We start from the raw sequence: 16,164 nt of genomic DNA, 5'->3' as shown, positions 1-16,164 counted from the left end.
TCTACCTATCACACATCAATGCTCAGCATGCACGAGGAACAATTACTGCAGAATGAGGAAGCGGTTGGTGGCTAGTGTAAGTCAGTGGGCCAGTCTCGTGCAAAGAGTACGAAGAACTTGTGACTTTGACAGACTCCTTGATAACTACAAGGAGGGGGCATGCTTGCTTGCTAGCTAGCCAGATGCCCCTAGGCCTCCCAGGACCCATCTGAGGCTTTGGAACCCCTGAGGACGGGATGCCTGGGTAGGCAGGGTAGGGACAACGCCCAGCTCCAAGGGTCATGTGTCAACTGCTCAGCTGGAGAACTTGGCTTTGGGTATCCAAAGGCTAGAGGTGGGCTGGGCTGGAGGGAACGCTGGGCTCCTGTCCTGTACAGCCCTGGCTGGGGGGGGGGCTCTTCAAGCCCAGTGCCCCCAGCAGCCTCTGTGCCCAGCAGGAGTGAAGTCTGGGCAGCTCTCCTCCCGTAACCTGAAGCTTTTCGTTCTTGTCTTTCCCTCCCCGGCCCGCTAAGTCTTCCTGGTTGTTACGCCTCCTGCCGTGTCCCTCCTCCTTACTCCCACCTCCTGATTCCAAAAACACTCTGATTGCCAGGGTGGGTCAATGGTTAACACTCAGCTGGCTTTATATAAGCTGCCCCGGGCCACCTACTGTTCACAGCCTCTCCGGTCCTTCAGTTTCTCGACTCCTGGAGGCAGCGGCTGTGGCAGCCTCAGCCCCGACCGGCTGGTCCGCACCATGGCCACCTGCTGGCAGGGCCTATGGGCCTATCGTTTCTACTTGGTTGCACTATGTCTGCCCATTTTCCTGTTGCCTCTGCCAATCATTGTCCAAACTAAGGTAAGGACTGCTGGGTCTCACTTGGCATAGGTAACATTAGGGGTGGCAAGGGAGAGATCATTGGGGCCAAAGTGGGGGACATCCTTAGGATTCCCTTTTCTCTTCCTCTCCCCAAAAAGTGAGGCCACCGCCTCCTGGTCTTCCTGGGAGCCCAAGGGTGGTTTCTGCAGGGCATTCAGCACCCAAAGTCCCTGTGCAAATTGCTCGGGGACATTGGAGCCCGCTGGCTTGAGGACTGAAAGGCAGTTGCCTAAAGGAAAGGCAGGATCGGACGGATGAGTTTCTCTAACTACTGTGTGTTCACTCAGCCTGAGCTCAGTGCCAGCCAGGGACAGGAAGAGGCAAGAGCTTTTGAGAAGGAGACTAGGAGAGAGCTGGCCTCAGGCAGTTATGCCTTCCCAGGTAGAAATAGAATAAGTAACTGACCTGTAAACAGGAAATCCATAATTTATAATGAAATGATCCCGGAGCTTTGGGAAGGAAGCCCCCAAGAGGGTCTCATACCTTAACTTTGCAGTCTAGCTGCCTTTGCAAACGGCGCGGATTGGAAAAGGCAGAGCTGGAGGTGTGGCCCTGTCTCTAAGGCTGATATTGAATCTTGGCCCTGGACCATCCCACGCCCCCAGGACTGCCCAATGAACCACTACTTACTGCTACAGATAGGGAAATCAAGGAAGGCCTTTAGGTTATGTTATCTCTGAGGAAGGAGGCCCAGGATATGACCCTTAACACCTGCCTAGTCATAAAGCCTGACTGATTTTTAAGATGACCTTCCCAGACCCAAACCCGTGGCGTCTCTCTGCCGGGAATCTATCAGCTAGATTCCAGACAGGCTGGGACATGTGTGACACCACCACCATCCTGGGAGAAGCACACACGGCTCGGAAAGAGGGTCACATGGCGGAGAAAGCCCGAGTGGGTGTGGGAAGCTGTGTCTCTTGGTGGAAATGCAATGTGTTAGGAACTCCAGAGTTTGCCCCCACTGTGCCTGGCTGGCCCTGCCACCTGCCTCTGGCACACAGGCTCTGCGTACCCTCTCCTGACTCAATCGACGATCCTGAGAGGCCAGGCCCACCTCTGGGCCTTGGGTCCCCACCCCACTCAGGAATTCTATTTCTATATGATCAATTTTGCCTTCTCTGCTTGACTGAGCCCATCAGCATATAAATAAGCTATTATGTGTCTCATGTGGAACAAACAAGACCTTTTCCCTCAGCTCCCATTTACTGCTTCTCTAGGCCCGCCTTCCTCCTCTACGCCCGCTCCTAACGGCAAGCCTCAGTGTGCCTGCATGCATACCCACACATGTACTTTTTCCCCTCTCCTCTGACTCTGCTATTCAAATTCCCATCAGCTCCCAGGGTCCCAGCCCAAAGCCCGTCCTTACCTTTCTCAACCCTGCAGCAGGATTTGTCCCAGCTGGTCACACCCTCTTTATCATGTTGTCTTCACTTGACTTCGATGACACCTCCTTCTGCCTTCCCCACATGCCATTCCTGGGCTCCTTCTCCATCAGACTCTCTCTCTCTGCAGGTTTCCCAGCACCCCTCCTGTGCCCCCCCCCCGCACCCCTCCCCTGCACTCCTCCCTACTTTGGGCCAGGTAATTGTATGCTGTCTCATGGTTTGAAAAGCATCTCCCTAGCCGGGTGTGGTAGTGCGCACCTCTAATCTCAGTGAGGCCGAAACAGCAGGATCATGAGCTCAAAACCAGCCTGAGTGGTGAGAACTTGCCTCAAAAAACAAAACAGGAGCCCCACCCGCCACCCCTCAGTGTCTCTGTGCCCACAAGTCCTGGAGGATCCTACCCCAGCCTCTACAATTGTGTTAGCCAGTTAACTTGGGTACCTGGTCTACATGGATATTTCTCTGTATGAAGCCTATGCTTCCCCCCATCCAAGCTCAGACTGCCATCTCCAGAAGACTCTTCCCACAGTCTTGCTGAGAAATGTGTCAACTTACTTCCTCTCCATGCCAGCCGTGACTCAGGTCATTCTGGGTGGTCACGTTGCTCCATCTGCTCACACGCCAGCAGGGCCTGTGCACTCACTGTTCCCTCAACAGGCGATAAATGTTTCCAATGTATGATCGGACCGAGTGCCAGTCAACTCCCTCTAAGTTGAGACTTTTATAAGTGGGAGACACACTGAGTGTGCCCACCAACCCCCCCCCCTAACCACAGCCTTGCAATGCAGTTCGGGGCTCTTCCTTACCCTGCCCAGCAGCTGTGGTTTGCTACCACCACCCCATATCACCTCAGATGATCTTACCACAAGTCACCAGCCTGGGGGAAGAGCAGTACGTCACCTTTGCACCTCCCTAAAATCAGGAAATCATAGGTTGGAACTGTCAGAAGTGGGGGAGACCTGTGTCCTGAATGGCAACGGTCCCCACCTGGCAGTCTCTCTTACACGGTCTTCTCACCTGTCCCTGGCTGCCTGACATCACCTACCACCCTACTGTCAGGGGGATCCCCAAGACCTCCTGCCAACTCCATACTGCCCTCCCATCAAACTTAGAAATCAAGTTGAACTTAAGATGCCCAGTCCCCGAGGCTCCACATTGGCAGACCAGTCACCCAGACTCCATTCCCTGCATCCCGCCTCCACTGCAGGTGGCTTCTCTCTGTTTGGGCTCTTCTCCCAGATGTATTCTTCTCCTTTACAGTTCCACTTAAATCTGTTTCCGAAGCCCTCTGTCCCACACTGGTCATTCTGGCATTTTATTTACAGAGCAGTCCCTGTTTAAAAGAATGTGTCTGGGGCTGGGGTTGTGGCTCCGTGGGTAGAGAGTGCTTGCCTAACATGTATGAAGCCCTGGTTTAGTCCTCAGCACTGCAGAAACAGTGTGGTGGCACACTCCTGCAATCACAGCGGTTGGGACATGGACGATCAGAAGCTCAGGATCATCCTTAGCTACACAATGAGTTTGAAGCTAGCCTGGGATTTATGAGGTCATGTCTCAACAACAACAACAACAAAAACAAAAAACAAAAACAAAAAAACACCTTGTATATTGGTTTATTTCCTTCCTATTTTTTGAGGCTGGGACTTTGGCTTATTCTGCAGACTCCCATGGCCAGGTATATCCGAGACGCCCAGAAAATACTGGTTAGGTAAATAAATGAAGGGATGTGGGCAAAGGGGAAACATTTCCTGAACTCCTATTGAGTCTTACCCTCTGTAATTAGTCCACAAACTTAAAACTTAGCCTCTGAGCCAAGGCAGGTCCAAGCCCCTCCCCGCCACACCAAGGCTGCGCAAGGTGCCACACCGCAGAAGCCTGCCCATGCACCAGGGATGGATCCTGATTCCCCCCCCCTCCCCGCCTGGGTGTCCCCCAAACAGTTCATGCTAAACAAGCTCTGCTGACTCCCCATGGGAGACCTTGATTTGGAGAACGTGGGGATGGGGTGTGGCTTGGGAGGGAGGGCTGGGGGTGGGAGGAGGTGGGATCTGTGGGTGGTATAAAGGGTGAATAGGAAATTTCTTAATAAAAATTAATAAACAAAAGAAAAAATAAATATTAAATATAGTACTTGACATAGTCCAAGTACTTTCCAGAAAAAAAAAAAAATTTAGCCTTCTGGCTCCTCACATGGGAAGGAGAGACCCCACCAAAGCTCAGCCCTCTATAATTTATTTATTATATTTATTATATTATTATTATTATATAGCTAATATTTATTGGATCAGGCTAGTCACCTTGAAGCCTTAGTGCCCTCGTTTCCCACGGAGGCCTCTGCTCGATTGTGATGTTGCTGCTACTGTCTCCATTCCACAGACATGTAAACTGAGGCCCAGAGGGATGATGTAATTTGCTTTCAATGCCATCTAGAAAAAAAAAAAGTGGAGGCCGTAATCTTGGGGTCTCTGCCTGAAGCTGTCTGGGGAGGCGAGGGGGCCCCCTTACGTCCCCTCTCAAGCCTTTCCCATTCATGACCACCCAGCCAAGTGTTCCACGTTCCTTCTGTCACCAACGTTTGGGACACCCTTGCTTTTTCCCAGGGGCAACTGGACAAAAACACAGATGTTCCGCCCCCGACCTAGCTAGGGTCCCGAGGAGAAGACAGGTGTTTGTGCCACACAGATGCAGCGAGGGGGGCTGAAGCATTCAGAGCAGGCAGTGGCTTCTCCTAAGGAGTTGAGGTGGACTGAGTAGCCCTGAAGGCCGGGGGTAACCACAGCTGCCAGAGGCCTACGGAGGGCAGGCAGCGGGGAAGCGTAAGGCCAGCAATAGCCATTATGGGAACCTCTGGAACTGCTGTCCCCTTGGACAGTGCCAGCTGACGGCATACAGCGCGGCATCTGCCCAGCCTTGCAGGCACAAGCACCACTGTGCGGCAGAAATCTCAGGCCATCTCTTCCCTTGTGGGTGAGCCTCGTACTCAGTGCTGTGGGGCAGGTACCGTTTGCGTGCTCTGGAGAGAGGATGTGGGGGAGTTGCCATTCCTATAGGGGTGACGTGAGGACACACACGAGCATGTGCACTGCCCAAGCTGTGGGAGCAGTATGGCAGGTATCTCCATATACGGCCTGGGGAGGAGCTGCCCTCAGGACAGGGCTCAAGCAGGGCCTCCCGGGGAGTGGACAGTTACCCTAGGACCAGAGTGGCTGTAAGAGCCAGCTCAACCCAGCTCTGGGTGAAGAGTTGTCCAGGCAGGCAGAACCTGCAGCAGGTGCAAAGGGCCAACACAGGGGCGAGCTTGGCAAGCTGACCGGGCAAACAACAGTGTTGGGCTAGGGGCCCGTGCCATTACGACGTCATGACAGTCCAGTTCGGAAAGGAGAGGAGAGGGCAGCCCGTGGCAGCCCTGTGAGCTGGGGAAGAAGTGGGGACTTCCTGCTTCCGGCAATAAGGGGTGAATAGCGTGCTCACGTCTCTACAGACGTCAATCAGAAATGCAAAAGTCTCTTGGAACTCAAAAAGATCATCTTTAGAAAACAGTAATGGTGCCATGTTGGCCAGAGATCAGCTGAGATGAACATGTTTGTGTTAAAAACGGAAGAGAGCAGCGTTACTTTTTTTTTTTTCATTCAAAAATTATATTTATGGGCTGGAGAGATGGCTCAGAGGTTAAGAGTACTGACTGCTTTTCCAGAGGCCCTGAGTTCAATTCAATTCACATGGTGGCTCACAACCATCCATGAGTTCTGGTGCCCTCTTCTGACCTGTAGTCATACATGCTGCATACAAAATAAATAAGTGAATCTTTAAAAAAAATTATTTATGATATTCATTGATTACATTAATTGTATTGATTTATTACATTCATGATATTATGTCCTGTTACTACTGTCCATTTGTGGGAGTTTTCCATCACACAAAACAGAGATTCTGTACTTGGTAAATCATTGGAAAGCAGCGTTTCTTAATCGTGGGCACAGGACGCACAGTCCTGTGCACTTTAGAACTGGTGATAAGCATCCTCAGGACAAGCAGAAGCCCAAAGGTAGAGGACATCTGTACAAGGAATTTAGACCCTCTATCTTCTGAGAAACCAGGATGCAGAGAACAAAGCATGACTTTTGGAGCCAGGAAGATAACAGAGGGCACTTCAGAGCATGTGTGGAGTATATGCTATCACATCATCTACAGACCTTCTGATCACCAACTCTAGGAGGAGACACAACAGCCAGCATCATGTTGTCCCATCTCTAGGGCTCCATAAACTCCACAGGGCTTCCTGTCTGCCACTGGCTTCTGGAGAACATGGAAGGCCTTGGGCCCTGTGTGGACTCCCACTTTCCCCCAGCTGCTCAGATGAACTGTTGGCCCCACCAGGGCCTCAGATGCTCCTGTCTATGAAACAGGGAAGTGTGTCTTGTCACATAGCCCCAAGTGGTGAGCTGTGGTCCCCAGGTGCAACAGAGAGTGGCACCTGGGATGTATGGAGATAGGTTTCACATGGAAGGATGACTGAAAGGGGACTCCCCCTCCCCAGAAGCCAGGAGGTCCCTGAAATAGAGACAGGAAGTACTCTGACGTAAGACTTTACACCCTGATTACTAAAGCATGACCTGGCTCACCAGCACCCCTAGGAGCATCGTGGGAAGGAAGGCAGAGTCTTCAATGGTAAAACCTGTTTACAGTGCAGGTGGAGCCTCTCGGCTTCTGTGAGGACCAAATTCGCAGAGGGCTGTGGGAATGCCAGTTCACGTCACACAGCTTGGCTGAGTCCACTCTTCAGCAGACACAGCAGGCCTACCTCCAGGAGCAAACTGTGATGTCAGGAGTTGTCCCCAAAGCTTTGCTAAAAATCCTGTGACACTGTGAATCCACTCTTTCAGCCTGATGTGCCAGGAGTCCCAGCTACTTGGCGGACTGAGGCAGGAGGATTATTTGAGTCTAGGATTCAAGGCCATCTTGGGTAATATAGTGAGACCTGGACAAGGAGAAAGGGAAAGAGGAAAAGAAGGAGAGAGGGGGGAAGAGAGAAAGAGATATCTCTGACAAAGGCACAGCTGTATTTAAGATTTTGCTAAGTGATTGGCTAAGACTTTGTGATTGTGAAGAGTTGGAATGTGGCCGATCAAGAATTACGGAATTATTTGTAGTTCCCTTAGTGGCCATTTGCTACCCACATCAGCATCTGACTTAACATCTTCTCAGTGGCTAGGTAAAGCTAATGGAATGGAGTTCCAGGTCAGCCTGGTCTACAGAGGGAGTTCCAGGAACAGCCAGGGCTACATAGTGAGACCTTGTCTCAAAAACACCGAGAGAAATAAAAGTGCATGTGACCTCTCCCAAACCTTCCCCTGGCCAAGGATGCTCACACCTGGCCAAGAATGCTCACACCTGGAACAACAGATTCTTTTTTTCTTCTTCAGTGAAAGAGCTTTGTTTTGGAAACGTGGGGGGTTGGGGAGGGGGAGGATGGGGGTGGGGCTGTAGAGAGAGAAGGCTGCTGACCTCTCCCTCGGTCCTCAGAAGGTAGTGTGAAGAAGCCATTCCAAGAGGAACCAAGTAAATGGCACTCGCCCAAATGTGAACCAACAGGCTGTAGCTGCCATTTTGGCAGAGCCTCAAAGGCAGGCTGGGACACAGGAGGCTTTTGAGTGGATGGTGGCTTCAGGTGTCTCCAGTGGAGGCTGCTGGATGGGGAGGGTCTAGAAGAGGGGCACGCAGTGCCATTGGTTGGTGAGATGATACTTGGCTGTCTCCGGCTGGTCTGGAATTGGAAGCAGGAGACAGGAAAAGGACGCACTCCTGCTGCGAGCTAAAGGAGATGGGGGTGGGGCAGAGGTCTGAGCCAGGGGGATCAGAGACAAATTTTCAAAGCTGAACTGGCCATTGTCCCGTTTGAGATTTTCATCTATTCAGTCATCAAAGGTATTGGGCAATTAACATCTGCCTGTTATGCCTGGGAAAGATCACACACACACACACACACACACACACACACACACACACACACACACACACACGAGGTTCTTTCCTTATTTCAGTAGAGTTGACTTTCTTCACAGTCCTGGGTTGTTTTACTTAGTACATTTTAAAAGCTTAGTCTGAGGAAATGCAAGGCTGTGACGGGGTCCTGGTTCCCGCTCAGGGTAAGAAGCCCCCAGAGGTCCCCATATGTGTGTACAAATGCTCTCACACACCCCACCTTGGCGCCCACGTGGCCTGCCTTCCTTCCCTCCTCCTTTCCTTCATCGCCTTCTTTTTCTTCTTGGGCTGAGACAGAGCCCAGACTCTCTCGTGTGCTGAGTCCGCGGCCAGACTTCACCCAGCCTGTGTACAATCATCTAATTAAAACACCGGACTGGAGCTCCGCTCTCCGTCCTTCAGTCCTTCAAAGGCCTCCCATCTCCATGGGCCTGTCTTCTAGCCACAGTTCTAGATCTCTCTTAAGGCAGGCAGGATTCCTTTCAAGTGTACACACCTTCAGGAACCTGGCCTTTCTGCCTCATCTCAACCCCTCTGTGCTTACTCTCCCCCCACACCGCGATGGCCCACCAACTGAACTCCTACACATTCCTCAGCGCCCGCTCAGCATCTCCTCCCCGGAAGTCTTCTCCAGTCTAGCAGTATGGGACTCAGGACAGGCCATTTCCCCTTGGGACCCTCACTCTTCTGGTCTCTCCTCTGCAGCAGTGTTCAAAGTCAGGTCGCCACCTAAATGTCCCAGCTTGCTCCAAGCCCTGAGAAGGTCCCTGCACCCTGCCAGCCAGCAGCACCCTCATTTTCTGGAGTTCAGGGACAGTGGAAATGGCTTGCTGTAAGCCTACCATCTCCACCCCAAGTTAACCTTCAATCTCCAGGAGGAACAAGCTGAGGCACCTTTGAGACTGTGGTCTCATTCGCTCCTGCCTCAGAGCCATGCGCTGTGCTGGGTCTGCGATGGGTAAAGGCCACGATGTCCACAGCCCTCACCCCTCCCTGCCTTGCTATTTCCCAGGGTCCAGAGTCTGCCCTGGCTTCTCTGGCACCCTCATTTCCACGTGTGCCTCAGCCAGCCACCTGATTCTCTGGAAGTCCAATGCTACTCTCTTATGAACCCTGCCCACTCACTGTTCACTAGGTACATCCCATTTCCACACATCCATACCTGCTACCCACTTCCTCCCTATCCTATCCCCACCAGGAAAAATGTTTCTTTTCTTCCTATAAAGGAGACACACATACATATGGCTGGAGATGCTTCATGGTGTTTTTTTAGTGTAAAAAATAATCCAAGAGAGGTTAAGTAACTCATTCAAAGGCACACAGTGTTAAAGCCGGGTCTGGAGACTTGGGTTCTTTTCACTGTGAAAGCAGTGAGCCTCTAACCTTGGACCTGGAGGCTCCTCTAAGGAGTTGGTCTTTCTGCCCACTGCTGACTTGGCAGGCCAGCCCACCTAGCCAGCCCACACAGACTCCCTGGAGGCCAAGCTGGGCATGAATCATATCTTTTGAGGTAGTGTATTTGTTCATTCTTTTGGCAGCAACAGATGTGGACAGTTTATGGTTCGATGACAAAGATTAATACTCATTTGTTTCCTAAAACTAAATGTTGCCAAGCAAGGTGGCACAGATGTGTGATCCCAGCGCCTGGGAGGCAGAGAGCAAGAGATCCCATCAGGGCCCATAGAGTGAGCCTCAGTCTCAAAAAAAGATGGGAAGGGGGTCCCCTTAGATGGGCATACCCAGCTAAGGTCTAGGAATGGACTGTCAACAAGGCACAATGGGGAGGAAAAGGAAATCCAAAGAGAGTGACTTGTGTGCAAAGGTCTCTGTGGCTAGATAGGGTACTTGAGGAAATCGAGGGAGACCAATGTCTGGCCAAACTGGAGCAGAGTGGGCAAGCAGGAGTGTTGTGTGTAAGGCATCCAGACCCAGGTATGGGACTCTGGTAGAGAACTTGGGCATGCCCCCCAGCACCAGACCCTTCCCCAAACAACAAAAAATAGTTACTAAGACAAGAATAAATTGCTTTAGTGCCAGTGAGGACCCAGAACTGGGAACAGCTCCCCTCCTGGCCCGAGGAAGAGGATAGGAAGGGCTCAGTACGAAACTCTCTGCTGTTTACTGAGCCCTGGGCCCACCGGACAACCCTAGTACAGGCTCCGCCTTCACTGAAATGGGAACTGTGCCCCTGCGATCTGTGCCACATAGCAGCCCCAGGGGGCTGCCAGAGACCAGCCTGTAAGCCACTGGGGCATCATGTCAGGGCTGCCCATTCGCAGTTCTCATCTGTGAGACAATGGGCTCTAGTGTGCCTTGGAATCCCTGGGTTCCCCATTCCTGGGGCTGGGATGCTGACCTGAAATTAGACCTGCTGCAGGGAAAGTGCCACCAGTGTCTCTAGCATTGCCCAAAGGGTGGCACCTAACCACAAAACCTTCCCGAACCCTGGCAGCACACCAGCTCCAAGCTGGAGCCTCTCACCTTTAACAGTGCGTCAGGGTGCCGCCAGGCCTCCCTCATGCCTCTGTTTCCCAGAATATTACTTGCAAAGGAAAGCAATTAGGAATCCAGGTTTCCAGGAAAACCCCCTTGCAGTTTAAAAATGGGTGTTTCCTTGTTGGTGCCTTAGAGAAACATGTGGCATAGAGACTATTGTCATTCCTGAACAGTGACGGTGTGAACAGTATGCTGAGATGGATCAGGAGGTAACTGCTAGAATTGATGTGGGCAGGCAGCCAGCGTCTGATAGCTACAATCCAGTATTTGTAACAGAGCCAGGCCTGGTGGCACATGCCTGTTCGCAGATACTCGGGAAGCTAAAGTGAGAGGGTCATTTGAGTCCCAGAGTGTGAGGCCACCATGGACAATTTAGTGAGACTCTGTCTCAAAAGCAAAATATCTGTAACAAAGTCACCCAGAATAGTGACAACGGGGAGCTGGAGAGACCGCTCAGTATGTAAAGGGATTGCAGCGTAAACATGAGTCAGATCCCCAGTGCCTGAGTTCAAAAACAAGTGCAGTGGCACACATCTGTAATCCTGAGTTTAAAAACAAGTGCAGTGGCACACATCTGTAATCCTAACACCTGTGATCTCAACACCTGTGATGCCAACAACACCTATGATTCCAATAACACCTGTGATCCCAGAAATACCTGTGATCCCAACAACACCTGTGATTCCAACAACACCTGTGATTCCAAAAACACCTGTGATCCCAACAATATCTGTGATCCCAACAATATCTGTGAACCAGCAACACCTGTGATCCCAACACCAGTGATCCCAACAACACCTGTGATTCCAATACCTGTGATCCCAGCAATACCTGTGATCCCAACAATACCTGTGATCCCAACAACACCTGTGATCCCAACAATACCTGTGATCCCAACAATATCTGTGAACCAGCAACACCTGTGATCCCAACACCAGTGATCCCAACAACACCTGTGATCCCAATACCTGTGAGCCCAACAATATCTGTGATCCCAGCAATACCTGTGATCCCAACAACACCTGTGATCCCAACACCTGTGATCCCAACAGTACTCATGATCCCAACAATACCTGTGATCTCAACAGTGTGGAGCTGGAGACAGGATCCCTGAGGTTAGGTGGCTGGCCAGTCTAGCTGAGTCAGCAAGATCCAGGTTCAGTGAGAGACCCTGGCTGAGAAACCTAAGGCACAGAGCAACTGAAGAAGACATTCAATCACACACACACACACACACACACACACACACAAGAACTTATGCACACAAAAAGTGAAAATAGTGCAGATGAGTCTCAGCTTCATAAACCTGTTTTCCTTTTGTTGTTGTTTTGTTTTGTTGTTGTTTTGTTTTGTTGTTTTGTTTTGTTGTTTTGTTTTGTTTTGAAACAAGGTTTCTGTGCATAGTCCTGGCTGTCCTGGATCTCGCTCTGTAGCCCAGGCTGGTCTCAAATTCACAGAGATCCGCCTACCTCTACCTCCTGAGTGCTGGGATTAAAGGCTTGTGCCGCCACCGCCCAGCCATAAACTTGTTTTTAGTTGAAATACTTACAAGCTAAGGCGGACAACTGTCTCACCCACCTCAGACATGCGCAGACCACGTCATTTGTCTACATGGGTAAATTCATCCAGCACAAAGCCTACATTTTTGTTGCTGGATTTTGAGTTATTTTATATTTATGTGTCTGTTTATATGTACTGTATATGCACACACGTGTGTCGTGGTACATGTGGAGGTCAGGGAACAATTTGTGGGGACTGGCTCTTTCTTTCCACCATGTGGATTCCAGGTTTTGAACTCAGATCATCAGGCTTGCCATCAAGTTCTTTCACCACTCGGCCATCTTTCTGGCCCTGTTTGACTGTTTGTTTTTGGTTTTGTTTTGCTTTAAGTAAAGGTCTCATGTAGCCCAGGCTTGCCTGGGACTCCCTATGTAGCTGAGTATGGCCTTAAAATCCTGACCCTTCTGCCTACCATGCAAATACTAGGCTTAGACACGTGCACCGCCACGCTGGCACGAAGCCCACTTTATGATAAAGTGTTGACTGTCTCTTTTTATTTGTTGAACACTGAATCCAAAGTGTTCAAATCCAAATCCAAAGACAGAGTGGTCATACACTGAGAACAAAATATATCAAGCTATGGAAAGCTGTGGTAAAATGTGTTGGTATGGGAGGGTATGGCAAAGTATGGTAAGGTGTGGTGAGGTATGGTAAAGTGTGGCAAAGTATGGTAAGGTATAATAAGGTATAGTAAGGGGTGGTAAAATATGGTAAGGTATGGTAAACCATGGTAAGGTGTGGTAAGGTACAGTGAGGTGTGGCAAAATATGGTAAGATGTGGTAATGTATGGTAAGGGATGGTAAGGTAGGGCAAAGTATGGTAAGGTATGAAAAGATGTGGCAAGGTATGATGTCTGGAAATGTATGGTAAGGTGTTATAAGGTTTTGTAAGGTATGGCAATTCATGGTAAGGTGTAGTAAGGTATGGTCTCTAGTGAATGCCTATCAGTTTGAACATTATGATGTAGAGGGCCCGTAATGGAGCCATCTGTGGGCCAGGACAATCTATGCTGACCTTGCTGGCTATGCTCATAATCTTCACAAGATGCACCCAGAGAGACAGCATAGTTCTTCCATCTAAGCTCGTGGACCCCCAGGATTCCACATCCCAGCTGAGAATCCATAATCCAGGAGGAACAAGCGAGCAAGGTTCACCATGCTTTGGCAGACTGCTAGGGAGGTGGATCAGGGACACAGATCTAAAGCCACCAGGGCCAAGGTAGGGCTTTGAGAACAGATAGATTGGCACAGCCATCGAGGGTGAGGGTGGGAGCCACACGCTAAACATACAGGTGCCCCGAGCTCTCCAGGCTGCACCTTGGCAGTGTGATCATGAGGTCTCAAAAATGAAGCACCTTACCTGGGTGTGGTGGCACACACCAGAAGGCTTAGGCAGGAGGGTGGCATGGGCCCAGGAGTATGCCTCAGCCTCCCAAATGCTGAGATTACAGGCCTGAGGCACCCCCATACTGGGTGAAGGCTTGGGGATTAGTTCAATTGGTAAAGGTCTTACCACACAAGCATAAAGACACAAATTTGATCCCTAGCACCCACATAAAAATCTAGGCATGGGCTGGAGAGATGGCTCAGTGGTTAAGGGCACTGGCTGCTCTTCCAGAGATGCTGAGTTCAATTCTCAGCAACCATATGGTGGCTCACAACCATCCGTAATGAGATCCGGTTTCCCCTTCTGACTATAGGCATACATGCAGGCAGAACGCTGTATTATACATGATACATAAATAAACCTTAAAAAAACAAATCCAGGCATTGTGGCACATGCTAGTAACCCAAGTGCTGAGAAGTGGAGATGGGATCCCTGGGGCTCACTGGACAGCCAGCCAAGCCTACAGGTAAGCTGCAGGCCAGTGAGAAAACCAGGCTCAAAAACATAAGGTAGATGGCTCCTGAGGTACAACACTGGATGTTGACCTCTAGCCTTCACACAGAGAGAGAGAGAGAGAGAGAGAGAGAGAGAGAGAGAGAGAGAGAGAGAGAGAAGCAAAGGCCCCTTCTTAAATCCAGGCAATAGGAGGTGGCCGGCCCTGAGAAGGTGGTTGTTTGGTTTCAGAACTCCAGTTCATGCCTCTACCTCTCCAGTCACAGGGTGTCTGAGCTTCCTGCCAAGGGGAAGAACTGAGCATCATAGGTGGAGGCTAGAATTGAGAGCTCAGGACCCAGATGGCCTGGTTTGCGTGCTTACTATTTGCGGGACTTTAACGTGTTGACCTAATTAATCTGCATTTTTCTCTTTCCTTTCTTTCTTTCTTTCTTTCTTTCTTTCTTTCTTTCTTTCTTTCTTTCTTTCTTTCTTTCTTTCTTTCTTTCTTTCTTTCTTTCTTCCTTCCTTCCTTCCTTCCTTTCTTCCTTCCTTTCTTTCTCTTTTTTTTTTATTGGGGGTGTTTTGTTTTGTTTTGGCTTTTGGTTTTTTGAGACAGAGTTTTTCTGTGGAGCCTTGACTGTCCTGGAACTCACTCTGTAGACCAGGCTGGCCTTGAACTCAGAGATCTGCCTGCCTCTACCTCCCAAGCGCTAGGATTAAGGGTGTCCACCACCACTGACTGGCTGCATCTTTATCTTTTCATCTGTGAACTGGGGAGAGCATCTGGGACCTCAAGGAACAACTGAATGTTACTGAAAAGCATTCAAAACCCACAGGTCATGGGGCTTGGCAGGGAGACGGCTTGGGATGCTCCCAGGGAATCAGCAGTGGTGACCCCTAACCTCCTTCTGTCTCTGGCCAGACAGTTCTAGGGTCCAGAGGGGATGGCCTGCCCTTAGTCCAAGGGGTGGGTAGGCAGTTGTCTGTCCAGGGCAAGTACAGCAGAGCAAGAAAAAACTGGCATCAGCAGAAACCAGCTGGTCAAGAAAGGAGGTGGATCTCTGGTCAAGGGTCGTGGGGACCTATCCCTGAGCTAACGAGTTCAGGTCCAGTGCTAGAAGGGGTAGAGGTTGAGTGTTCAATCAATACCTGGCATCACTAAATAGATGACAGACAGTCAAGAGCGTGGCACACGGGGCGGCTCCGAGAGCGAGCACCTTCCTATCTCTTTCCAGGGCGTGTCCTCTGGAGCCCTGGGCCTTATGCAATCCTGTCCTAACTCCGCCACTCCTTAGCTCTCCTGAGACCTTGAGCAAGCCACTTGCTCTCCGGCATATTCATAAAGTGAGACCACCACACCCACCTTAATGGTGCTTATGTTTTCAACCCCGAAGTCCTAAAAGTTGCTCAATAACAACTTCCTCTTCCCTCAGTCCTCTCCTCCTCACTCTCCAAGAAACTCTGTCCCAGCATCAGAGGACCAAGGTTGCAGGGTGCTAAGGACGAGCCTAGTGAAAAAAGAAGGCAAACAGTTGGATGGATAAGAGAGGAGGGTCCTGGCCCACAGCCCATAAACCCCTCTGCTGTTCCTTCCTCGGCAAACAGTCTGGGCAGGCACACCTGCCCAGAGGCCTCCCTCTGGCTAATCATTCCCTGGCCCTGGGAGAGGCTCTGCTAAGGAGGCTGGACCCCTGATGTCTTGGGCCCATGTCTGGCCTCCGTCTAGTCTGGGCTTGAGGTCAGGATCTGTGGGCCTAAAGAAGGAAAGGGGGAGTTTCTGGTACCCAAAGTCTGTGCCTCAGAGTCACCCCAAATTCTTTGCACAATGCAGGGACAGGAGAAGCTCTCAAATAAACTGTAAAATTGAACTGTGCCTTGGTTTATGTGCTGAGCAGCCCAAGCAAGAGGCAGATCTTCCTCCCAAAACTCCAGAGGCTTCCTTCCCTTGGACAAGACTAGCTTCAACACTGAGGCTCCAAGGATCCAGATGCCACCAAGCTGACCCTGTCATGGGGTAGAGCTCAGAGGCGGAAGGCTTTGCCTAGCATGCACAAGGCCCC

At 50.6% G+C, this 16,164-nt stretch overlaps 1 protein-coding gene across 1 annotated transcript in view; it reads left to right on the top strand.

Annotated features, from left to right (window-relative positions):
- Positions 1 to 630: 630 nt before the first annotated feature.
- Positions 631 to 16,164, top strand: part of Slc13a2 (solute carrier family 13 member 2) — a 26,198-nt gene continuing 10,664 nt past the window's right edge. The window contains exon 1 of the mRNA XM_028867037.2: positions 631 to 838. Within this exon, the coding sequence (XP_028722870.1) occupies positions 737 to 838 (102 nt within the window). The 5' untranslated portion in view covers positions 631 to 736. The remainder of the gene's footprint in view (positions 839 to 16,164) is intronic.

The sequence above is a fragment of the Peromyscus leucopus genome, chromosome 8b (genome assembly GCF_004664715.2).
Source record: "Peromyscus leucopus breed LL Stock chromosome 8b, UCI_PerLeu_2.1, whole genome shotgun sequence".
NCBI classification, from domain to species: Eukaryota; Metazoa; Chordata; class Mammalia; order Rodentia; family Cricetidae; genus Peromyscus; species Peromyscus leucopus.
The sequence above is the reverse complement of the archived record's forward strand: the minus strand, read 5'-3'. Positions and strand labels throughout refer to the sequence as shown.